The following is a 27,210-nucleotide window of genomic DNA, read 5'->3' on the forward strand; positions in this document are numbered from 1 at the left end:
TTTCAGAGAAAAATAATATATATATATATATATATATATATTGTATATATATACTATATATATATATATATACTATATATATATATATATATATATATATATATATATATATATATATATATATATAGTATATGCACATTTTGTTTTCAGAGAAAAAGTTCAGGCAATGTTTCTTTTACAGGAAACAGAACGGTAACTATCTTATATATATATATAAATATATTATATGCAATATTATAGTAATATATTATATATATATGTATAGTATATATATATATATTATTATGTATATATATTATATATATATTATTATTATGTATAGATAGATAGATAGGATAGATATGCAGATAAACTTAAAAACTTTTTCTCTGAAAAATAATATATATATATATACTATATATATAAATATATATATATATATATATATACTATATATATATATATATATATATGTATATATATATATATATATATATGTATATATATATGGATATTTTGTTTTCAGAGAAAAAATTATTTAAGTTTAGAGAGAAAAAAACAAAAGATTCAGGCATGTTTCTTTACAGGAAACAGAACGGTAACTATCTTAATTTTTTTATTTTCATACGAAGGAAATATGAGCCACTCTGCACCTACAAATCCCTTTTATAAGCTCTCGAAGGGCAAGAAAAAACACAATATTAAGTTCTCTGACTTTTCAAAATCTTTCTTGCGTTATTTAGAACAACTTGTGACCAAAGCCTGCGTCAATGGCGAGAAAGATTTAGAACTTTCGCTCCAGTCATTCAGAACCACAAATTCTTAGATGACGTACTCCACTGACGTACTACTTGACAGGCGTATTTTGACTGACGTACCCCTCGTAAGAAAGCTATTCTGACGGTCTGTCCGGGCTCAAATCTGTTCGTTTACCGTCTCATCCCTTCGTGAAATATGTACGCGAGTTTCGGGCCTTTGTGAGTCATCCAATGCATCGTGCGAGTTGGCAACATATTTCAGACTTAATTTTTCTTCGTTTGCTTCTCCTGTCAATCAAGAGGTTTCGAGTGACGGGAGATCAAACTCGGCACAAAGAAGAGAGAGGAAAAAGTTTGGAATTCAAACTGATGGTGGTGAGGTGATGTTTAAGATTTCGTACTAGTAATTCAGATGAGGATTGCTATTTTTCCTGATTGCTTTTGTTTGCCGGGGCTTGGTTGGTTGATTTTGTAGTTTATAAGGAGTTTGTTTGTTTGGTTAATAGCATTGAGGTTAATACTCTTTTGGGGAGTTTTTGATGATAATTTTAAACGTTATGATGCAAAGTTTGTAAGTCATCATACTATACATAAGTTGAGGAATGTTTTGCATTTTTATTAAAAGTTACAACCTCTCTCTCAGTCATCGTATGATAGAAATAGCTCTCTCTCTCTCTCTCTCTCTCTCTCGACAATTTTTTTGGTTCGATGCATCATATGATAGAAATGGCTCTCTCCCTTCTCTCTCTCTCTCTCTCTCTCTCTCTCTCTCTCTCTCTCTCTCTCTCTCTCTCTCTCTCTACAATTTTTTTTTGTTTCGATGGAAAGTTTGTCAGTCATCATATGATAGGAATAGCTCTCTCTCTCTCTCTCTCTCTCTCTCTCTCTCTCTCTCTCTCTCTCTCTCTCTCTCTGATGCCTTAAGGTTTTTTGCCTATCCTTCGGGCCTGGGCTGGATAAGGGTTTAAGTCTCCGTCAACACCACACACGTCGTAGACTATATTTTCACCAACACTTGAATATCGTTACTAACACCTGGATATTTTCACCAACACTTAAATATCTTTTACTAACACTTGGAAATTTTCACCAACACTTAAATATCCTTTGCTAACACTTAGATATTTTCACCAATACTTGGATATTTTCACCAACACTTGAATATCTTTTACTAATACTTGGATATTTTCACCAACGCTTGAATTATTTTCTCCAACACTTAAAATATTTTTACCAACACTTGTATATTTCCACCAAAACCATCCATGGAATAGGTTCCTACAATGAGTAAAAGATTAGAAGATGTTGAAAGATGAACTGGAAGAATTTAAAGAGAAAGATTAAGTAAATTTGATTGCTGTTACTTGCAGGTAGAAGGCGGGGTTACCGTCTGGACATTATAACCTTTTTTTGTCGTCCTTTTTTTTTTTCATAATTCATTGATTTGTTTTTAGATGCAGCCACCAAGGTCATAAGTGATCCAGGCAGTAGCCACGCCAGGTCGTAGATTTTAGCAGTCTTCAGTTTAGTTTATATTCCAATCCATAATTTTTACATGTATGTCTATATTAGATGTATGTATGTAATATATATGCTAGATATAATATATATTATATTCTAATATATATATATATATATATATATATATAATTATATATTATATTATATATACATTATGTATAATGTAAGACGGATCGAATATTTTATTTATGTATATAATAAATATAAATCTATCATATATATACCATATATACTATCTATTCTTAATCCAAATATAATATATATATAGATATATTATATATATATATGGATAATTTTTATATATACAAGATATATATTTGTGAGCTTCTGTTATACTTGAAGAAAATAACCTGATAAATCTTTCACTATACTGAAGAAATCAGTGTTGACGTCTTCACGTATATTGTACAATACTTTATCCCTACTCGATGATTTATACATTACGTCTGTTTCAAATTGGAACGTATAATATGTATGTATGTATGTATGTATGTATGTATGTATATATTATATTATTTATAATCAAATTGACACCTTGGAAGGGTGGTGCAGTACTGGGATCGCGTTTGAGAGTTTCGTAGATTTCTGGAGGTCTACTATGTACCATCTTTCCTTGTCCCCTTCCATTATATGTAATTTCCAATCCTGGTTGTATATTTAACAACCAATAACTGCTGTCAGCACATCCTTCATCAACAGTTGTAGCAACAGCCTTTGTGTTGTCTTGCAGTAGTGTTTTGTATATTCGCTATTTAAAAATCAATTTTGTTCTTATTAGCTATCATATGATATGTTCGTCAGTTTTCACCAAATTCTCGTTTATTTTTATTTATATTTGATCACGATTATGTCTCATTTCACTTAATATTATATACTGTTATTTATATTTAATCACGATTACATGTCCATCATGTTTCACTAAATATTATATAGTTAATTAATGTTCAACCATGATAGTATGTTCATCTCATTCCATCAAATATTGTATATTTTAATTTACATCTAGGGCATGTTTACGGTTGTATATAATCGAGGAAATTAGGAAAACAGGCGTCACTCTAATTATATGAAGAATATATCATTGAAATGATCTCATATTGCCGGATTAAAATGATTACGGGGAATTACACCTTCTATCTCTCTCTCTCTCTCTCTCTCTCTCTCTCTCTCTCTCTCTCTCTCTCTCTCTCTCTCTCTCTCTCTCTCTCTGTTACTTGTTTCTATCGACCTGGTCTTAACTCTAAGGATTAAACTCGACTTGCTTACTAGACCTTTCTGATACCGTAATGTCTCATGCATATTGATACATTTTCAATAATATTTAAGGAGCCAGCGAAGTAACATTTTTATTTTTTATTTTTTATTTTTTTTTTTTTTTTTTAATGTATGACGTCTAGTCCATCTTGGCTGTGATGTACACTTGTGCGTGTATGTGTCTGTGTGTGTGTTTACACATTTGTATTTTACATATGTGTTGCATACACAAAAGAAAGTATGTATAGTGTATATATATATATATAATATATATTATATATATATATATATATAGTATATATATATATATATATGTGTATATATGTGTGTGTTTTGTGTGTGTGTGTGTGTGTGTGTGTGTGTGTGTGTGGTTTTTTTATTTTTTGTTTTTTGGTTGTTTATAGCCATTTGTGTCCAAATAAAGCTTTTGAATATGAGTTAATGTGTGCATACACGCGTGAAGTATATATACAGGTTTGCCTGCCTCTCCTATCGTTGGATCCGGTGTGTTTTTGTTTGGCTCAGGTAGAAATCAATGTCACCACTCACCATCAGGTATAGTGACTCCTCCCTTCGTAAACACGATGTCAACTCTGTCTAGATTATAGTGGCTGTAGTATCTAGTTTCAGAGGTACTCTTATCAGAGCATTTCATTATGACAGTCATGTTTTTCATAAAGTATTTTTAGTAGTAAATGTGTTGACAAACAACAGTTAATATTCATAATGTCAACATGAGCAAAGTCTTCAAGTAATAAAGGATCGTTCCCCGTAGGGGGTTAGTGCCGTCAGTGCACCTCATTCGGTGCAATGTAGGCATTATTTAAGGTTCTGTGCAGCGTCCCTTCGGCCCCTAGCTGCAACTACTTTCATTCCTTTTATTGTACCTCTGCTCATATTCTCTTTCTTCCATAGTGCAACTGCGAGTTTTTCCTCCTGTAACACATTTCTAACCTTTTACTGTCAATTTCTGTTTCAGCGCTGCATGGCCTTAGTTGCCCCAGTGTTTGGTATAATGCCAAAAATCTATATAGATAAAAAATGAAGGAACGTTGGGCTCGAGAAATCTGACGTAAAAATTACTCAAAACGAAAATGATATCTTACTTTGTAATTCCTTTACGAAAGCTTTCCAGATACGAATATGGTTTTCGGACAACACTGAGACAGTGATCTCTTTCGTATCTATTTCAACTTCACTGCAGAGATATTCGTATAAAGGAAATCGAAACCTGTTTTGATAACTTACAGCAGAGTCTGGAAAAGTTTAAGAAAACGTTTCTGTAGATATTTCATTTCTGTTCAGTGCCAGAAAGCAAAATGAGTTGTTCATTTAAAATCAGGATTGTCTCAGACTTATCTTACAATTCTATTCCATTCGTGTTTCAAATTTTTATTTGACTAGAGAACTTAGAGCATTCACTTTATTATATATAGTAATATCAAGGTTGTCCCAGACTTATCCTACCTAGATTCATTCCATTTATGTTCTGGATTTTGTTTTTGTAAGAAAACACCTAAATTTTCTTTATGTAGCATTTGCACTGTTAGCCCAAGCTGATATATTTGCAAGGACAATGAGTTCCATGGTTTTAATTTTACTTTTTTTATATAGCTAAAGATTCGTTGGTAATAATCTGGGAAGTATGTCTGTATAAGATTTTAGATTTATTATTCATTATGATGTTACTATTTGTGTAACAAAATAATGTATTAATAATTATAAATGATTACATAATTGTCATTTCCTTTCAGTTCTTGTAACAAAATATTATATTTAAAATTGTAAAATTGATTACATACTTATTAGTATTTTCTTACTCTTCATAAATTCAATACATGCATCAATATTTTCTTAATCTTCATAAATTGAATACATACTTGTTAGTATTTTCTTACTCTTCATAAATTGAATACATACTTAGATTAATATTTTCTAACTCATCTTAAATTGAATACTTACTTATTAATACTTTCTTACTCTTCATAAATTCAATTCATACTTACATTAATATTTTCTTACTCTTCTTAAATTGAATACTTACTTATTGATACTTTCTTACTCTTCATAAATTCAGTACTTACTTATATTAATATTTTCTTACTCTTCTTAAATTGAATACTTACTTATTCGTATTTTTTTACTGTTCATAAATTTAGTACATACTTATTAATATTTTTTCCCTTCATAAAATGAATACTTACTTATTAGTATTATCTTACTGTTCATAAATTCAGTACATGCTTATTAATATGTTCTTACTCTTCATAAATTGAATACATACTAATTAGTATTTTCTTACTCTTCATAAATTGGTTACGTACTTATTAGTGTTTTTTTTGCTCTTCATGTAACAAAATAATAAATACATATAGCAATAACACTGCAGGAGCCTTTGTTGGGCGGGGGAAACGAATTAACTCTTGCGTAATCACCCCACAAAATAATCACACCACAAATCGCAGAAGGGTGAACATGAAACATATGCACGACAGCGAAAATATACATCATACTTAAATGTGGTTTGGTGGTGCCGTAGAATTGTTTAGGTTTTTAGCTAGTGTAAGTAGGGATTTGTTATTAAATAAATAAATAATATATAGATATATTAATATATTATGTTATATATTACTCGGTTGATGGCGCGCGTACTGTCTCCCCTATCCTGCTCCACCCGGGGCGGACAAACAGGTTTTCAAAGGAGGGTGGATGTCTACTCAAGCCTCCCATTCCACTACCTACCTCGCCACCACCCGGGTGGACAAACTGGTTTGCAGGATGTGCGTGGGTGTGTCATGTATCCACTACTGTCATCAGGGGGAGGGCAATGAAGATCCACTCAGATTGTACGATTATTATTATTGTTATTCATAAAAATCTCATAATAGCATTAGTCACAAAATTGGTGAAGAAATCCACAGTGGTGTAGATGTAAGTATATAATTACATCTACACCACTGTGGATTTCTTCACCGTTATTATTATTATCATATATTATATATAGTTATATATATATATATATATATATATATATATATATATATACATATATATATATATATATCTATATATATATATATATATATATATTATATATATATATATGTAGTAGACCCTCCTTTAAGCAAGAGGTATTTGAAGATGATAGCTGTATCAGCTGCATTCAGTTCATGTAGAGTATTCTCTATCTTTGTTATGATTTTTCAAGGTTACTGCATTATTATTATTATTATTATTATATTATTATTTTTTATTATTATTATTATTATTATTATTATTATTAGAAACATTATAAAAAGACCCTACGGGGCATTAACCTGAAATTCAAGCTTCCAGTGAAAAAGGCATTCATTTGGGAGAAGTTCCAGAAGATAATAGGAAATACAGAAATGAGGATGATATATCTTTCCATTGTATTATGTAGATATTTTACTTTACTTTTGTCTCTTAATGCATATATCTGTGCATGATAAATAATTCTCTCTCTCTCTCTCTCTCTCTCTCTCTCTCTCTCTCTCTCTCTCTCTCTCTCTCTCTCTCTCTCTCAGTTACAGTTTATTGAAAATCTATCCACAATGTTGTAATGGTAAAAGCAAATTGGGCATTCAATCATAAGTGCGCAGTAGAGTCCAATTGTACTTAATTCAAGACCTTGCTAGTCTTCGAAATTAGATTCATGAGGCAAAGGGTAATGCAGAATGCAACAGTAGTTAACCTGACATGCAATGCTGGTTACGTACGAAGGGGCGTAATTGCCTCCAGACACGAGGAGGTGGGTAGGATGTTTTGAAATCATCCTATGTTTCTAGTTTATTGTGACGGCTTTGTCTGTCCGTCCGCACTTTTTCTATCGGACTTCAGATCTTAAAATCTGCTGAGGGTAGAGGGCTGTAAGTTGGTATGTTTATCATCCAACCTCCAATCATCCAACACACCAAATTGCAGCCCTCTAGCCTCGGTAGTTCTTATTTTGATTAAGGTTAAAATTAGCCATAATCGTGCGTCTGGCAACGATGGAGGAAACGCATTTTTTACTTGTTTATACTGTCTTTGAGTGAGTATACATGTGAGTAATATGACTATTTCATAGACGAATTTTGAAAAAATATTACTATATAACTAATACATGTTTTTTTTTATTTCGTTGAGTTAGTCCTTAAAGTACGTGATTGATTTAACGGTGAATTAATATTTGTTGAATAGATATTAAATAACAGATGAGTGTAGCAGCATTAATAAAAAGCTGTTTTTTTCCTGAATCTTCGTCTTCACACCACTAAAAGTACTGTTATAAGTAAAGTATTGCATGTTGTTTATTATATCCTTTATTCAGTACATCTGTCAATAACAGGATTATCTTGAGTTGTGTTAATATTCATTTAAAAGATAACACTGTCCAACAAATGAGTACAGCAGTAACAACATACCAGTTTTTTTTCTCTTTCTCTAAAGCTTCATCTTTACACAAACAGTCACACGTAATATTGTCATGTATACGAAATTCGAGGTTGGCCATTCGTGTGCATTGCACTGGATAGTAATGAAAGAAGACACTTGATAATCACTACTTTGCTTCTCAATCAAAGTATGCGGGCGAAGGGAATACCATCCAAGTTCCAATAATGATGAATTCGATTTTCAAGCCGTAGTGTTGCAGATAAATTCTCCTACGCCTTATTAGACTCGATAAGTATTACACTTTGTGTTCTAGAAGTGTTTTGCTTCAATTTATCGTGTATCGTGTGTTCAGGTTTTGTGTTAAATATAAGTATTTATGCTTGAAATCATGTATAAAACCTATCATTATTATTATTATTATTATTATTATTATTATTATTATTATTATTATTATTATTATTATTAAATGATAAACTAATTACATATAATATAATATATATGTTATATATATATAATAGTATCTATATATATATATATATGTGTGTGTGTGTGTGTGTGTGTGTGCATGTGTGCGGTGTCTGGTGACTTCGTCAAGATGAACAAACATTATTCGCTCCTAGTGACAGCTCATGGCGTTACGAGATTGAATCTCGTGATATGGGAAGACGTGTCTTTTGAAATATAAAAAAAAGAAAAACTACCAAAAATTCATGTCTTTGTAATTAAGAAAAAATAAGACAAAAATAATCTTGTACATCAAAGACGTGACGATAAACTTTCCCTCTCTTGTTTTATTCAAGCGACGACTAACGTGAGCCGAAATGTGATTGGCCCTGGCACCTAAGGTGTGGTAACCAATGAGATCGAAGATCCCAATCAAGTCGACCTTTGTCGTCCATCTCGGCCCTAGACAACAGACGGGGTTTCGTTGTCTGTCGTCTTCCTGTTGTCTCCGCCGGGCCATGCAGCTGAGCGGGTCCATTCCAGCGACTTCCATTGGCAGCTGGGGTCTCGTATCCGAAATATTGTATTCTTCTTCTTGTCTCTGCTGGGCCGTGCAGCTGAGCGGGTCCATTCCAGCGACTTCCATTGGCAGCTGGGGTCTCGTATCCGAAATATTGTATTCTTCTTCTTGTCTCTGCTGGGCCGTGCAGCTGAGCGGGTCCATTCCAGCGACTTCCATTGGCAGCTGGAGTCTCGTATCCGAAATCTTGCATTCTTCTTCTTGTCTCTGCTGGGCCGTGCAGCTGAGAGGGTCCATTCCAGTGACTTCCATTGGCAGCTGAAGTCTCGTATCCGAAATCTTGCATTCTTCTTCTTGTCTCCGCTGGGCCGTACAGCTGAACGGGTCCATTCCAGAGAGTTCCAGAGGCAGCTGAGGTCTCGTATCCGAAATCTTTTATTCTTCTTCTTGTCTCCGCTGAGCCGTGCAGCTGAGCAAGTCCATTCCATTGGTAGCTGGAGTCCCGTATCCGACACCTATTGCTGAATTAGCTGTATGGAAGACTTTACATTCTGCTAAAATTTTCATTCTCAAGAGTATTGTCTCACTAGATTTTCCTATTTAAATCTCTCGTGGCAATTCTTACAGCAATGCTAGGGCTCGCTGGAATCACCGTCAGCGTGTTCTGCTTCTCAATCCTCGCCTACCGCTGGAAGAATGGAATTGGTAGAATCACGAGCGTAGGAGATTCTGACGGTCGCTGGAAAGAGAATGAGAAGCGGGAGGCACCGAAAAAAGACGACTTTGAGGTCATGGAAGGAAGGAAAGGGCACTTTGCAAGAGAGAGGAAGTTTGCTTCAATACCGCTTGCATAATTGCGATCTCCCGGTCAAGCGGCTCGCCATTAGAGAGAAGAGTGGTAGCTTATTACATATATATATATATATATATATATATATATAATATATATATATATATATAGTATATATATATATGTGTGTGTTGTATGTATGTATTTGTATATGTTGCGTATGTAAATATATATTATTATTATTTATTATTATTATTATTATTATTATTATTATTATTTATTATTATACAGAAGGATAAATCCGGTTCGTAAAACGGAACAGTCCCATAAACTTCCAAATAATACTGTGTTCATGTGAGGAATGTTGCAGAGGATAATAGGAAATACAGAAAGAAGAGATCAGTTATTAATATACATATTTATACAAGTTATAATACATATGTCTGTTTATGTAAATGTAAAATGTATATAATAATAAGTATATTTGTCTGTGTATGTATGTATTATGTATATGTATTTATATATATATATATATATATATATATATATATATATATAATATATATATATATATATATATATATATATGTATATACACATTTGATTACTGTCATTCCCAAGTTGCCAGTCTCATTTCCAATTTTTTTTCATAGATTCTCTGTTTTTGTTTTTACTATTTTCATTTCAGAAGTTGTCCACTTGGTACTATGCCAGAAATAACAGGAAAATAGGTCGTGAGTTAATGATTAAGCAAGATTTAATTATGGAGCTCTACTAAATTAACTGCTAAGGAGTGGACGTTAATTTTTCATGTTTTAATTGTTAAAAATATTTCGAGAACTAGGCTTCACTATACCTGTCTTTTCTGATAAATGTGGAAATATCGTAAAAAGTAAAAAAATTATCATACTTCCGCAACCGTGCATTCATGTCCACCTGCAAAGGTAATACACTGATAGGTCACTTTATCCAACGAAGATTTTATAGACTTCTGTATAGCTTGTCGCTCTTGGGTAAGTGAATTTACCACTTAAAGAAAGATTGATTTCTGTTATGGCTTTGGGGTAGTTTTGCGTTTTAGAGTTGTTATTTTCTGAATAATACTATAATGATTCTCTCTCATGTTTTAGATAGATAGATAGATAGATAGATAGATAGATAGAAGTAGCTGAAGGAAGCTCAGTAACATTTAGCGACCCCTACTAAGGATTAAGCTAAGAATAAGAATGATAGGTGTCCAATTGAATGATTTTAGGCATTGTGATCTTACTGAAATTTCATTTTTCATATTAGTGTTGGCAAATTGATACGTTAATAAGGAGGGAATTTACAGAGAGAGAGAGAGAGAGAGAGAGAGAGAGAGAGAGAGAGAGAGAGAGATTAAGCAAATATAGAACTGGATCCTTAAACATGTCATTATCAAAATACTAAATTTAAAGCACTAATTCCTGCTTCTTTTCTCTGCGATCATAACTGCAAATTTCGAAAAGTTTCCTTTCATCTTGGTTGTGCAACTTTCGCAAGATCGCAAAACCTTTGGTTTTGTGGGAATCAAAAAGCCCAGAATAGCTGCTTTCGAAAATGATAATCCACCAATTGTGATCTTCGTAAGAGGACGGTCTTGCAAGAGTGCCAAAATAGCTTCGTTTTTAATTGTGGATCAGGCTGGTTGTCTCGTAAGCCAATGTTCATTGTGGTCTGCAGATAATCGGATTTAGAAGCTCTTGAGATGTATTGTCAAATCGTTGATATTGCTAAACCTGTGTGAGGTTCCCTTTGTTCACGACTGGTGCCGCTGTTAAAGGAAGTTGAAGTGTTTCTCCATCAGCTTGAAGTTTCAATTGGAAGTTTCGCTGTAATTCCGACGTGTTGTGGCTTAGAATTAAAAGAGTTTTAATTAGGGTCTTTGTAAGTGTATTTAATATTTCATTCTAGCTGTAATCTTCAATCGTGAATTTTATCTCCGTTTTACAGGCTATTCCCAGTAAGGTATTAGTGCCGTCAGTGAGCCTCAATGCTGCACTGTAGCATATAATATAATATATAATCATATATATATATATAATTCTATAATATGATATGTAATTATATATAGATATATATAATATGCACCTATAAATATACTATTTTAATATATGTATATATCTATACATATATATATAATATATAACAATATATATATACATATATATAGATTCTATATATATTATATATATATATATAGAGTGTCTACATATATCTATATAATAATATAATATATAATATATATATATAATATATATATATATACACATACATTTCACACTATTCGGCGTTTCTTCGTATAATATATAATATATATATATATATATATATATATATATATATATATATACTATATATATATATATAATATATATATATGGTATATATATATATATATATATATATATATATATATTGCTTTCTACAAGGAGTAAAGCATATTTAAGCCATTTTCTCTCGCTCTAACTCCAAAACAGAATGAAAAAATGTTTTTTCTCTAATCTTATCCATTTTTCAGTCCTTGTTTATTTATGAAATTGTACCCCTTTTTTTTCCAAGAATTGCATAGTAAAAAGGTGTGGTTTCAATTGCAATTCTAATAGAACCGGTTTAGTTTTAGCCTTGTCATTTGACAGGAATTGTTATTGAGCTTTGCTCTCTCTCTCCCTCTCTGACCATCTTCTCTTCATCTCTACTCGTCCATCTCTCTTCTCTCCTCTCTTCTCTCTTCTAATATATATATATATATACATTATAATATAATATATATATTATTATATTTATTATTTATTATATATATATGTTGTGTGTATTATTATAATTAAATGTATATTATATATATATATATAATATATATATATATATATTATATACGTATATATATAATATATATATTATTATATATATATAATATAAATAAAGAATTATATCTTTTATATATATATTATGATAATATATATAGGGATATATAATATAATTATTAGAGAGAGTAGAGAAAGAAGCTAGGGAGATGGAGAGGAGAGACGGAGAGAGAGAGAGAGAAATTCTTGCCAATCATTCTTCCATGTCTATTTGAAGGTTTTACCTGTATGATAAAAGAGTAAAGATTTAAGATACACAGGCCAGTGTAGTGCTTTGTAATGCCCTATAAAAATGCCAAAACCCACGTTCCAAAAGTAAGAGAAGTAAAGTAAGAGAAGTGGAGGGGATCATTAGCATAAAGCGAGAGACTTTTTTTTTTTTCAAAAAGGGAGCAGCCAAATGCATCGGACCTTAATTGTCTTTAGTGGTTATTCGTCAGAAGTCCGTTATGTCAGAAAAATTGGAGAACAAAAAAGTAAAATTTTCCACTGCACGCTTTCAGAGGCTAATTCCTTCCATTTCCTGTGATGTACTGCTCCTCTCTCTCTCTCTCTCTCTCTCTCTCTCTCTCTCTCTCTCTCTCTCTCTCTCAGCATTCAGTTCGTCGAGAGCCGTATTAGAGATATCTGTTAAAACTTCCAATGTTAATCTTGGCTCTCTCTCTCTCTCTCTCTCTCCTCTCTCTCTCTCTCTCTCTCTCTCTCTCATTTGATGCATGAATTTTGTTTTGGGTATTCAAATTCGTAAATTCACGGTTGCATACATCTTCTCGTGTAGATGGAATTTTTTATAATATTTGAATTTACGTTTCAATGAACAGCCTTCGTTATTTAAAAAAATCTGATATGTACATTTTTTATTGTGGCTGTCGAAATTCTTTTAGTAAATTCAAGCTAATTTTCTTATGTATAAAGTCTGTTTTGTGACTACATTTTGCCTTGTGATATGTAAATTCTGTCCTGTATCTAGACTCCCTTGTTGATTCCTAAATTCTCATTTGAATACGTAAGTTCGCTGTTCCTTTTTGTTCCCTGGAATTCCTTTTGGATATTCCCATTTCTCTCGAGTCAGTCACTTGTAGCCATTCATTCACTGCATGATTATATCCAGATTACGTTTATGACGATTAATGAGTAAAAGAAGAGAGGAAACAATGAATGGGTCCTTCCAGTCCTATATATGATTTTGGCAGGGTAAAGGTGGTACCTGGCGTTGCCTTAATAAATGATGCCACATGCCCTGTATGATTGTCAAATGCTATATATATCTAAAATATGCAAGGGCAATCATTGCTTAGTTTTCTTTTTCATTCATTACTCTGTTTCTTTTCGCCTTTATGTAGAATTTAGGTAGAACTCATCAAACGGAATTTTAGAAAGTTGCTTGTCAAGGTAATATTAGTTTTCGCTTTTACTGCTCCTATTGTAAAGATTAAAAAAATAATTGAGAATCCCATTCAGTAATCTCTATATATAATGGTTGTGACCAATAGTTTGCATATCGGTCTATGCAATGTTGCATACACATGAACTAGGATTCAGAAACATTTCATATAAGCTACAGCGGTTAAGTTGATCAAACCGTCGCATTGTAGCGAAAATTGACTGGATATTTTTTAATATCCAGTTTGTGTTATGAAATTCACTAAACTTTTTTACCTATCTAACTAAACAGGTTTAGTAGTTAATACATACAAACACTCGAACTAATCGACATAATATTTAATAGCTGATATACACTAACACTTACAAAGTTTAAATTTAGCAAACGCCTGGTCTGATTTAACAAACATATTTAACATAAACATAAACACGTAGAACTTAAACTTTCCAGGCGTGGTATCTTATTTAACAGGTCATTCTCGGAATACAAAAGACTTCATTCTCATCTTCTTCTTCTGTTTCAGCGAAGAAAGGAATCGACGGCAAGAAGGTAGTTCCAGGTGCCATCGAAGACGCACTCTCCTCTCTCCCTTCGTCAGAAACGAGAGCAAACGATTTCAACCTTCGTGGTCTTAGTAGGTAAGGGTGGAAATCTCTCGCCGTTTTCGAGAAGTGTCGTCACATTCGTGAGTAAAATCGTATGAAATCAAGGGTCGTTTTTGTGAGTTAATTTCATTCAAGTGCTTCTTTCTTTCTCCCCATCACATTTTCTCCGTAGCGGGTAGTGCCGTCAGTGTACCTCACACGGTGCGCTGTAGGCATATGGCTTCATGAAGGGTATCGGCGGGGTCGGGGGTTAATTTTGAGTGAAAGTGTTCAAACTTGCACAGGTGTTACCTCTAGTTTGACTAAAGATGCACACAAAATTTCAGGTGAATTAGATAAAAACTCTTTTTTTAACAAATATTTTTCTTTAAAACATAGCATTTTTTATTTGTTTTTTAAAGTATATCTCCTTTCTTATTTACCATTCAATTTAAAGAAAAAAGTAATAGCAGAAAGTTTAATACCTATCAAATAAAACGGCAAACTCAGAAATCCAATATGTGATGTGTGCTATTTAAAAAAAAATATTTTAAAAATTCAATAAAAATACCCTAAAATTATGTATTAGATATTGGTAAAAAATAAATTTGAGAAAAAAAAAATTTGCCGAGTGTTCTCTCATATCGTTATTTCAATGGTTTTTAGATTATTAAAAATCCATTCATAAATAAGGGAGTTTTTAGAATTTGAATGTAGAAAATGTATGTTTTGAGAAACGCAGTTAACGTTTGCTAACCATTTATTTTCCTTTCAGAAGCATATAAACTTTCTTGGAAAAGCCTACATGGCGTCTGTTTCCTTTTATAAGAGATATTATTCCCTCTAAAAACAAACATTTATCACTTAAAGAAATAGTTTATATTATTTTTGGAGGTTATCGTAGAACGCCATTCTACTCTCGTGCTGGCCAAAGTTTTTAGAAGGCTAATGAGCCCCTCCTTCATAATCCTTTTGATGTTCTTTGCTTCTTTTGCTTTCTTGAATGCATAGCAGACCTTTAAACCATTTAAAAAGCTTCGTGTCGATATTATCTTACGTGTGACAATGGCCGGGACCCAGATGTATGGAAATATGACGATAACTCATTTTCACGAATTTGAGCCAATTTCGCCAAACTTGCAGGCCGCCGATACTCTGAAAGGGGAATCGGAGTAAAAAGGGCTGAACGTTGTAACAAGAGGAAAACCTCGCTGTTGCAGTGATGCAATTCTTAGGAGAGGGTTAATGAAAGTAAGATAAAAGAAAGAAAATACGAACGGAGGTACAGTTAAAGGAACGACAGGGGTTGCAGTTGGTGGCCGAATGGACGTTGCAAAGAGCCTGAATTCAAGGTATCGGCGGCCTGCAATTTTGGCGAAATTGGCTCAAATTCGTGAAAATGAGTTATCGTCATATTTCCATACATCTGGGTCCCGGCCATTGCCACACGTAAGATAATATCGATACAAAGCTTTTTTAAATGGTTTTAAAGGCCAATTTAAAGGCCACATCCAAGTAGAGAATTAAAGGTCTGGTTAGGTGTGGTTTTACTATTTCATTTTCCATTCATTCTTTAAGTATTTGAGTTTCTTTTCATTGCATTTTGTTTCGTATGCCGTACAATATGTTTTCCTGATAAAGATGGCAACTCTTCCCATGACTGAATAACGTGAGCCACTTATCTCGAGAGAGAATTCTTGTATTTTTTTTATGCAATCGTGTATTGTTATTTTCAATCAATTGCAACACTTCCTCAGACTTTTAGACATCAATTGTGTATTATATATACTACACTGCCAAAAAAAAAAGAAGTTTAGTAAACGAAGGGAAGCAAGCTCATAATATCAAAAAAAAACTTATCTTGAAACTAAAAGTATAGAGAGCTAATGTAGCTTCTCACATGTCGACACCTGCCGTGTGTGCGGAAGAGATGCCAAATACTTCCTATTACGAAGCTCCGAGGGAAATCTATTATTCCCTTGCACAAATATATCAAGATGATGATAATGATGGCACCGACGACTTTGTTTTGAAGTTATCTGATGATGAGGAGGGGAGAGAAGAGAATGAGCATTTTCAAGATGTAATTGCGTCCCTGACGTAGCAGGTGATGTCAGTGTTTTATCAGGAGCCAACCTAAGGATTTTTTTATTGAGAAGTTATATGACTGAAAAGAAGACGTTCCGAGTGTAAGCAATGATGGAGAAATAGTTTCATTACCCTTGAGAGCTCTAAAAGACGCTTTTAGTTCGACGTATCGCGGGCAGTGTGACAGCAATATAACACTTGAAATTGATAAAAACACTTTTGATGTTGACTTGAAACTAAAGTGTAAGTGTGAGTGCCCTCTGAAAGTGTGAAAACAGAACATATCGGTGAAACAACAGCTTCATTATATATCAAAACATATTTCTGCAATGGAACATAATAATGGCTATGCACCAAGTTCATTGCTTCCTATTATGAGAAAAACGACAGGAGAAAACCTGAAAGGCCTTCAGATGAAAGAAAAGACCAGGAACGAAGGTTCTGCTATGCATTCAAGAAAGCAAAAGAAGCAAAGAACATCAAAGGATATGAAGGAGGGGCTCATTAGCCTTCTAAAAACTTGGCAGCACAAGAGTAGAGTGGCGTTCTACGATAACCCTCCAAAATAATATAAACTATTTTCTTTAAGTGATAAATGTTTGTTTTTTTAGAGGGAATAATATCTCTTATAAAAAAGGAAACAGACGCCATGTAGGCTTTTCCAAGAAAGTTTATATGCTTCTGAAAGGAAAATAAATGGTTAGCAAACTTTAACTGCGTTTTTCTCAAAACATACATTTTCTACATTCAAATTCTAAAAACTCCCTTATTTATGGATGGATTTTTAATAATCTAAACAGCAATTGGAATAAAGATAGTGAGAGAACACATCGGCAATTTTTTTTTTCTTTTTTTCTCAAAATTTATTTTTTACCAATATCTAATACATAACTTTTAGGGATATTTTTTTTATGAATTTTTTAAAATATTTTTTTTAAATAGCACACATCACATATTGGATTTCTGAGTTTGCCGTTTTATTTGATAGGTATTAAACTTTCTGCTATTACTTTTTTCTTTAAATTGAATGGTAAATAAGAAAGGAGATATACTTTAAAAAACAAATAAAAAATGCTATGTTTTAAAGAAAAATATTTGTTAAAAAAAGAGTTTTTATCTAATTCACCTGAAATTTTGTGTGCATCTTTAGTCAAACTAGAGGTAACACCTGTGCAAGTTTGAACACCGTCACTCAAAATTAACCCCCGACCCCGCCGATACCCTTCAGCGCTGAATGACCACATAGGTTCCATGGGTTGGACTTTGGCCTGAAATTTTACATTCCATTACATTCTATCCAGTTTTCTGTTTCTAGACCTAGTTCAGTTGTGCATGAGTGCGAATGTCTCTGTAAGAAGATTATTATCTTTTTGGCAGTTATAAACTGTAATGAATAGTAGTTCCAATTAACGAGAGATTTTCTGTACAATATAATTATATTTAGCCTCTTACAAAGCTACTCTTACAGCGAAAAATCCGTCCATACCAAGACACACAACCAGGATTCCCTCAGTAAACAACACGAAGAACAGCGAGAAAACCAACATGTCTTCTTCTCCCGCCCGTGGCTCTCCTCCGTCATCGCTGCTGGGGCAAGGCCCTTACAACGGCTCATCAAGATAGTGTTACCCTCGGCTCTTCCCCCGAAGTACACAGTTAGCAGGCACTCGCCGGGCAACGGGATACTCTTTGCACAAGTAAGTATACAAATGGGAAGCGTGTCTCTGGGATCCAACACTGGCTTATCCTCTGTGAAGATCATGGCTGGTTGGGGTCGGTTGAATGTTGTGTTTGTTCGTCAAGACTTAATTAATTGTTGCATGCATATATATATATATATATATATATATATATATATATATATATACCCTATATATATATATTTATCTATAGAATAGTGGACATTCTCCGGATTTACAACCCCAGGTTTCGTCATCCTACTGTAATATGAAATATAGAATTTCTGCTGTAAGAAATACGCTGTTTATGTCCACACAAACAATATTAACATTGCCTAAATATTGCACAACATTGATGTGCGTGAAAGGCGAATTATAAGGAAAATTGAGAAAATTTGAGAAAACTTAGTAATACAAACCTTTCATCAAAGAGAGTCTTCTTCCTTCTTAATAATAATAATAATAATAATAATAATAATAATAATAATAATAATAATAATAATAATAATAATAATAATAATAAAGACTTGAGCAGAATGACGTATTTGTACCACTCCTTTTCCCCAGAGCAACTGGCGGTCCTTCCCAGCAAGCTTCACCGTCAGCGTCGTCGCCTTGTTGGTCTTAGGACTCAGTAATCCTGCAGGATCCGTCAGTCCTCACTCCTCACCTGCTGTCTCGATGGCAGACGCATCCCAGGCGCCCTTGGGAGACGTCGAACAGGGGTTACAGTGGCTGGTGGGAAATGCTTTGAAGGACCTCGTGAGGCAGAAGGCTGAAGGATGTCATCTGTTCCTTATCTCCGCCAGTGTGGCTTCCTCTTCTTCCTCATCCTCCTCCTCCTCTCTCCTTCGTCCACTCATCAGGTGGGCCGTTGTAAAGCCTGTGGCGCAGTTGCCTGGGTTTTCCTGAATTTTCGCTGTATATGGAGCTGTTTCAAAGGCAAATCTTATCTACTACTACTACTACTACTACTACTACTACTACTACTACTACTACTAATTAAACACTTTATTAAGGGTCCGTTCCAAAGGCAGATCCCGTATATTACTACAAGTATTGCTTCTACTACTTATCTGTATATTCACATGTTTTCTGCTCTTTATTTGGACTATAATGGACAGTTTGTTTCGTTTTTTTTTATTTCATTCTCGTTCCATATGAATGTTTGCCACTCTTGAATAATCATAATAATAATTTCATTTCATTGCTTTGCAAACCGTTGCCTTCTTGGTGTAAGTAGTCAACTGCGGGAATTAAAATGAGTAAGAATAAATAAAGATTTTTTAAATAAAAAAATCTAAGTCCCTGATTCTCTGTATAATATTTGGGGTTCTCAATAGCAGTAATAAATGAATGAAAGAGTCCCATATGTCAAACTGATAAACAAAAGTTGTAGAGAAAAACAAATTCAATTTACTGTTTATTTTTATTTTCAATAGGAGCATTTTAAATCATACCCTCATATAACCGAGTAGTACACTCCCCGAAAGAAATTGATTAATGAATAAGTAAATGTCCGTTGATATTAAATTATATTTTTTCTGAAGATTTTGCCAAACCTTCGCTTTTTATTGAGTGTCTTTCCTTATTAAAAACTTAAATAAACATTGTAATTATTTCAGTAATTAAAATAACAAATTCTTTATGTCTTACAAATAAGCTGTTAAAGTAAAGAATCCTAGAAATGCAATAAAGATTGTAAATATTTCAGTAAATAACATGGTAACCCATTTTCATATCTTACAAAATAAAAATTGTTGATGCAAATCCTAGTAAAGAAACCAATAGATTAAATAAAAAATATAAATAAATCAGTAAATTAAATAACTCATTCCTATGTCTTACACACTAACTATTAATGTAAATCCTTGTAAATAATCTAATAGATTAAATAAAAATTGAAAACATTTCAGTAAATGAAAGTACAACTCATTCTTAGGTCTTACAAACTATTAATGCAAAGCCTTGTAAATAATCTAATAAGTTAAATAAAGATTGTAAATATTTCAGTAAATAAAATAACGACCCATCCTTATGTCTTACACACTAACTATTAATGCAATTCCTTGTTAAATAATTCAATAAAGGAAATAAAAATGTGTAAATATTTCAGTAAATTAAGTAAATTACCCGTTAATGCAGGTAAATGAAATGAAAATTGTAAATATTTCGGTAAGAAAAAAATAATAACAGCCAGTTCTCCCTCCTTAGATTTTGGCAAAGAGAACAACGGAAAGCGACGGTGGAGATCAGTTTAAGTAGCGAAACGAACGGCCTGGCTGGCGAAAAAACCGACTTCCTACACTTGATGGTTGCTGAAACTGCCTGCTGGGCGGTGGTTCTGGATCTCTCCACTTTGGGCAATCTCGTACTGAGGTGAGGAGAACCGCTTTGGTGAAGTTATGACGTCGCAAATGAGATGGTCTGTGTCGTGTTTATAGCTTTTCCTTTCGTCTTAAAGAAAGGCTTTGGACGAATCTTGGAATTGCTCTCTCTCTCTCTCTCTCTCTCTCTCTCTCTCTCTCTCTCTCTCTCTCTCTCTCCAGAACAAATTGGGAGAATGTCAAACCATTTCTTTCATTCTCGTTCTCTCTGTCCCGCCAGAACAAATTGGGAAAATGTTAAACCAATCTCTCTCTCTCTCTCTCTCTCTCTCTCTCTCTCTCTCTCTCTCTCTCTCTCTCTCTCACACACACACACACACACACAACATAACTGCAATGTGTTGTTGTGCAAATCTGCAAAAACATGTTTGTCTGTCCATTGTTGGAAAAAGATGAAAAATACAACTGCAAATCGTAACGTTAAATCAAATACAAGATCAATCGTTTTATTTTTTTATCCGTGGGAGGTCATTGCCCATATTTCACAGAGTATCCCTCCCCCTGTCCTTTATATAATGAGAAACGTTGTTATACTTTTAGTGGGGGCCTTATGCCATCACAAGCTCTTGGTTATGGTTGCTTGGGATATAGAAATGACCACACTTTGGAATACATACTTTGTGTCAGGAAAAAGAGAAAGAGAAGGAAAGATATAAGCAAACAATAAGTTGGAGATACTGTTTTGTTCCTTACTGACAGCTGGTGTCTACTTGCCACTTTGGCTTAACACGGGAATTTGTGAGCGTGCACGACTCTCTCTCTCTCTCTCTCTCTCTCTCTCTCTCTCTCTCTCTCTCTCTCTACAGAACCAATTGGGAAAATCTTTAAGCATCTCTCTCTCTCTCTCTCTCTCTCTCCTCTCTCTCTCTCTCTCTCTCTCTCTCTCTCTTCTCTCTCTCTCTCTCTCTCTCTCTCTCTCTCTCTCTATCTTCTCTCTCTTCGGCAGAAGGGGAAACAAAATGCATAACCTTGGGAAAATCTCATCTCTCTCTCTCTCTCTCTCTCTCTCTCTCTCTCTCTCTCTCTCTCTGCAGAATGGGAAAATGCTAAACCATCTCTCTCTCTCTCTCTCTCTCTCTCTCTCTCTCTCTCTCTCTTCTCTCTCTGCAGAATTGGGAAAATGCTAAACCATCTCTCTCTCTCTCTTTCTCTCTCGCAGAATTGGGAAAATGCTAAAACCATCTCTCTCTCTCTCTCTCTCTCTCTCTCTCTCTCTCTCTCTCTCTCTCTCTCTCTCGTAGCGAAACTGTACTATGCTTTTGTACAAAGCGCCAAAAAAAAAAAATATGTTAATTTCTCCATTGTTTTACAAAGATGAAAGATGAAACTGCGCGATCGTTATGTTAAATCAAACACGAGATCAATCGAGTTTTTATTTTTGTTTTAACCTTTATTTTTGTTTTAACCGTAGAAGGTCATTGCCCTTATCCCACAGTATATCCTCCCCCCACCCCCACCCCCTTCTAGATGATTAGATACGTTGTTATACATTTAGTAGGTCTTATGCCAGCACAGGCTCTTGTTCTTATGGTTACCCGTAATATAGAAATGGACACTTTGGAGTATATCATTTGTGTCAAGTCCGGATTGCTCATTGATATGTTTTTTAGGTCCGTATTTTTCATTGATTTATTTTATTTTGCTATGGCACTTGCCATTTTGTAGCCCAGACCCGAAGAAATTTGGGAAAGGGAAAAGAGAGAGAGAAGGTAAGATATAAATAAAGATTAGCATTAAGCAAACACGAAGTTTGAGATACTTTTGTCCCTCACTGAAAGATAGTGTCTACTTACTTCCCACTTTCACTTAACACTGTAATTTGTGAAAATACACGAGTTTCATGTTTTACTCTCTCTCTCTCTCTCTCTCTCTCTCTCTCTCTCTCTCTCTCTCTCTCTCTCTCTCTCTCTCTCCTTAGTGTTCTGCAAAAGAAAATTTTGAGATGGCTATGATTTTAAAAACCAATAAGGCCAGAAGGCTGCAAATTGGTACGTTGACCATCCACCCTCTAATCATCAAACATACCGAATTGCAGCCCTCGATCCGCAGTTTTTGAATTTATTTAACGTTAAAGTTATCTATGATCGTCCGTCGGCAACGCTATAGAACAGACGCCACCTGGCCTTGGCCTAACACTTCATGGGCTGCGGCCCATACTGCATTATAGGCTGTACAGAATATTCGATTGCACCGAAAAAACCTCTGTGCATTTTTTACTTGTTTTTATTGGCTCGCTGATAAGAATTCACTACTGAACAAATCCATATATGATATCTCGTTGAAGTCGTGTTTAGCGGTCAGCAGTATGTTACCATCATGCTAGTAAAGTTTTTTAATGTCTCATTTGTATCTGAACTCTGTAATAGTGCATGATCATTAGTTGAAATAAAGAATATTATTATTATTATTATTATTATTATTATTATTATTATTATTATTATTATTATTATTATTATTATTATTATTATTATTATTGATGTGGTTGCTAGTGCTTGACAGTTTCATAGAGAAATCCGATTACTATTATTTTTACTTATTAACAATACTCCACCTTGACAGGTTCGTGGAGAAATCCCAGCTCTTCTACTTCCCAAAAATTCCTGTGGTGGCTGTGGGCGCCGGGGGTGACGTCGAAGAGTTTCTATTGACAGAAGTTGCCCTAAGGAACTCCATCCACACATACTACTTGGCCTACAGCGACAGCCTTGCCGCCACTTTCCGAGAGAGCTCACTGCCGCAGGGTCGTCCTAGGGGCCACCAGTTGAAGGGGTCTTTGTTTATCGAGTCATGGAAGAAGCCTCTGGAAGTAGGTAAGTTAGGAATGATCATCACCTCTGTACAGGAAATCAAGCTTCTGTACCCCGTTGGGGGGCAGCGCCGTTATTGCACCTCATGCAGTACACTGTAGACTTTACTTCAGGTTCTTTACAGCGTCCCTTCGGCCCCTAGCTGCAACCCCTTTCATTTCTTCTACTGTACCTCCATTCGTATTCTCTTACTTCCATCTTGCTTTCCACCCTCGCCCAACAATTGGTTCATAGTGAAGCTGAGAGGTTTTCCTCATGTTTCACCTTTTCAACCTTTTCACTGTCAGTTTCCGTTTCAGCGCTCATTGGAACCAGTTAGAAGACAAACTTATTAAAACGCTCTATTCAGGAAATCAAGTCTGAATGAGCCAGTTAGAAAGACAAACATTTGAGAAGGCTTACCCAGTCAGTGCCAACTAACTGTTGGATGTTTTTAGAATTGCATTGTTTTTAGAATACAGCAATCTGTGATAACCCGCCCCCAAAAGCAATTATTTATTTTCTCAAACCTTAGAGCTTCTTTTTACTTTTTTGCAAGTCTTCTGAAATCCAATTGTAGTGCCAACTAACTGCTGGGTATTTTAGAAATATATTGTTTTTTTAAGACAATTTTCCGTAAGTCTTCTGAAATCCAAATGTATTGCCAACTAACTCATGGGTATTTTAGAAATGTATTGTTTTTAGAAGACAGTTTTCTGTGACGAAACCACCAAAATAATTTTTTTCTCAAAATTTGAATCCGTTTTTTTTCCTCTGAACTCCAAATGTTTAATCGAGGCGCGAAGTCATTCCTGCTCTCTGCTGGCGTCTTCGGAATTCAGGTGTATTGGTTTTATTTTCTATTCCCTCTTATTTACTTATTTATCTATCACATTTTCGTATAATTCGTCTCTCTCTGCAGGCTGATTTCCCTTTGGAATCTTCGCGGGTGTATAGTCTGTTGATATGTAAGGGGTTTTAGGTGAAGAGTTAAAGAAAGAATGGAAGAGGGAAAAACTCGTGTAGGTAAAATCAAACTTCCAGCATTACAGTTTAAGAATCTCCTCCCTCAGGTTTAAACGAACACCTCAAGATCTTCGCACGTTGCCTCTACTGCAATAAAGGGTACCAAGGACTTCGGTTTCTCCATAAGTGGCCGTTACACCAGAAACTTGACCACAAAATCTTTAATCCAGGTAATTAGGTAATCGATAATAGTATATACACACACACACACACTGACAGATATTCATCCACGAATATAATTTAATGTTATCATGATAACTCGAGGCAAATCTTTACCGATGGCTCCAAATCCAGTAGTATTTGTGGTGCACTACCACGTTCTGCTTCTATCTTTACTGCTTAACTTTTTAGCATTTTAACAGCACTAAAGAAATTTGTTACTGTAGAAGGAGGTAATTTTATTATTTTTAGTGATTCCAAGAGTGCCTTGGAAGCTTTGACATCTTTTAATCCAGTACACCCTGTGGTACTGGAAATAACAAGAGTGGTTGCGTTTATTAAAACAAAAACAGAAGGTAGTCAACTTCTGCTGGGTTCCTTCACATGTTGGCATTGTTGGAAATGAACGAGCTGATGAACTGACTAAGCCGGGTACATAAAAAAATCCAAGAAGTATAGCAATTCCTTGCTCAGACTATATTCTTGAAATTAGAAAGACTGTAGAATCGGTTTGGCAATTTAATTGGACAATAATAAAATGAGAGAACTTACTGATGTAATCAACCCCTGGCTTTATATGTTTGAAGATCCTCAACCATTATGTGAGGATTGTGTTGTTCCCATTACAGTAAAACATATAATATTAGAATGTCCCAGCTTAATGTCAGTAAGGAACCGTCATTTCAATGCAGTTGGAAGAACGAATTTTAAACTGGGTGCAATTGTAGGAGGAGATTTTAGTGATGATAGCCTTTTTAATTTCCTTCAAGAAGCAGGTCTTCTTGAAAAATGTAGGTTAATTTGGTCATGATGTTTGAGTTTGTGTACATGTGCTAGTATGTGTTGGTATATATAATTGTAGATTATATATGTGCATGGGTGTATGTATGCATGTATGTATGTATGTATGTATATGTACATATATTTTTTCTCATTTCATAGTAATTATTCTTATTCTTATTACTTTCTTTCCTAAAATTTTACTGTTCTGTAAAATACCGCGTCAATAACCTCGTCGTTGCGACGCCAGCAAGAACTAATTAATCAATCAATCAATCTATACCTTGCTAATAGGGGATTTTATAATTGCCAGTGTCCTGACCAGGATTCTTGATAGTCGAGTGGATAAAGTCCACTGCTTGTCGTTGTGTCTTAAGCCTAAAGCCCAGGGCGCCTTTGGGTACAAGTTATTCCCAAGGTATAGCGAATCCAATGTTACGTATACGATATTTGTAGATTAATATATGAATATGAATTATGAGTTCTTGTGCACACACGCATATATATATATATATATATATATATATATATATATATATATATATGTATATATATATATATATATATATATATATATATATATATATATATATATACATATATTATATATATATATAAAATGCGTGTGTGCACAAGAACTCATAATATACATATATATATATATATATATATATATATATATATATATATATAATATATATATATATACATATATATATATATAAAATGCGTGTGTGCACAAGAACTCATAATTCATATATCATATATTAATCTACATATCGTATACGTACACGTAACATTGGATTCGCTATACCTTGGGAATAACTTGTACCCAAAGGCGCCCTGGGCTTTAGGCTTAAGACACAACGACAAGCGTGGACTTTATCCACTCGACTATCAAGAATCCTGGTCAGGACACTGGCAATTATAAAATCCCCTATTAGCAAGGTATAGATTGATTGATTGATTAATTAGTTCTTGCTGGCGTCGCAACGACGAGGTTATTGACGCGGTATTTTACAGAACAGTAAAATTTTAGGAAAGAAAGTAATAAGAATAAGAATAATTACTATGAAATGAGAAAAAATATATGTACATATACATACATACATACATACATGCATACAACACCCCATGCACATATATAATCTACAATTATATATACCAACACATACTAGCTACATGTACACAAACTCAAACATCATGACCAAATTATACTGCATTATGTATTACATATATATATTATATATATAATATATAATATATATAATATATATATATATATATATATTATAATATATATATATAATATATATATAATATATTATATATATAGATATATATATATATATATGTAATAATAATGCAGTAATATTATCATGCATAGAGTTTATGAGTTCTTGTGCCACACACGCTTTTATATTTTTTATTATATATATATTATATATATATATATATATATATATATTTATATATATATATATATATGTAATATATATATATATGTAATACATAATGCAGTATATATATAATGTATAGGTTTATGAAGTTTCTTTTGTGCCTTCATGATTTTTATAGCTATAAGTGATATCAATTGTTATTTCTGTCAAAATAAAAATGCTATGTTGAGGTATTTGCTTTATAAACATCGAAATGCCTTATGGATGTTCTGTTAGCTGTGAGGATTCGCTAAAACCATATGAAATAAATTCTGTTGTTTATCATAAAACCCATACAGAATTTGACATAGGTTAACAACAAATTAAAAGCTGCTGTAATATTTCTAAT

At 33.6% G+C, this 27,210-nt stretch overlaps 1 protein-coding gene across 2 annotated transcripts in view; it reads left to right on the top strand.

The window, feature by feature from the left end:
* The window catches only part of LOC135205493 (uncharacterized), a 222,042-nt gene that overhangs the window by 183,984 nt on the left and 10,848 nt on the right, over window positions 1-27,210 (top strand). The window contains exons 3-8 of one of the 2 annotated variants that reach the window (XM_064236210.1): window positions 14,457-14,571; window positions 18,074-18,302; window positions 18,852-19,150; window positions 20,499-20,663; window positions 23,231-23,481; window positions 24,531-24,653. In XM_064236210.1, coding sequence (XP_064092280.1) covers window positions 14,457-14,571; window positions 18,074-18,302; window positions 18,852-19,150; window positions 20,499-20,663; window positions 23,231-23,481; window positions 24,531-24,653 — 1,182 coding nt within the window. The remainder of the gene's footprint in view (window positions 1-14,456; window positions 14,572-18,073; window positions 18,303-18,851; window positions 19,151-20,498; window positions 20,664-23,230; window positions 23,482-24,530; window positions 24,654-27,210) is intronic. The other variant, XM_064236211.1, reaches the window with a different exon arrangement.

The sequence above is a fragment of the Macrobrachium nipponense genome, chromosome 24 (genome assembly GCF_015104395.2).
Source record: "Macrobrachium nipponense isolate FS-2020 chromosome 24, ASM1510439v2, whole genome shotgun sequence".
Lineage (NCBI taxonomy): Eukaryota > Metazoa > Arthropoda > Malacostraca > Decapoda > Palaemonidae > Macrobrachium > Macrobrachium nipponense.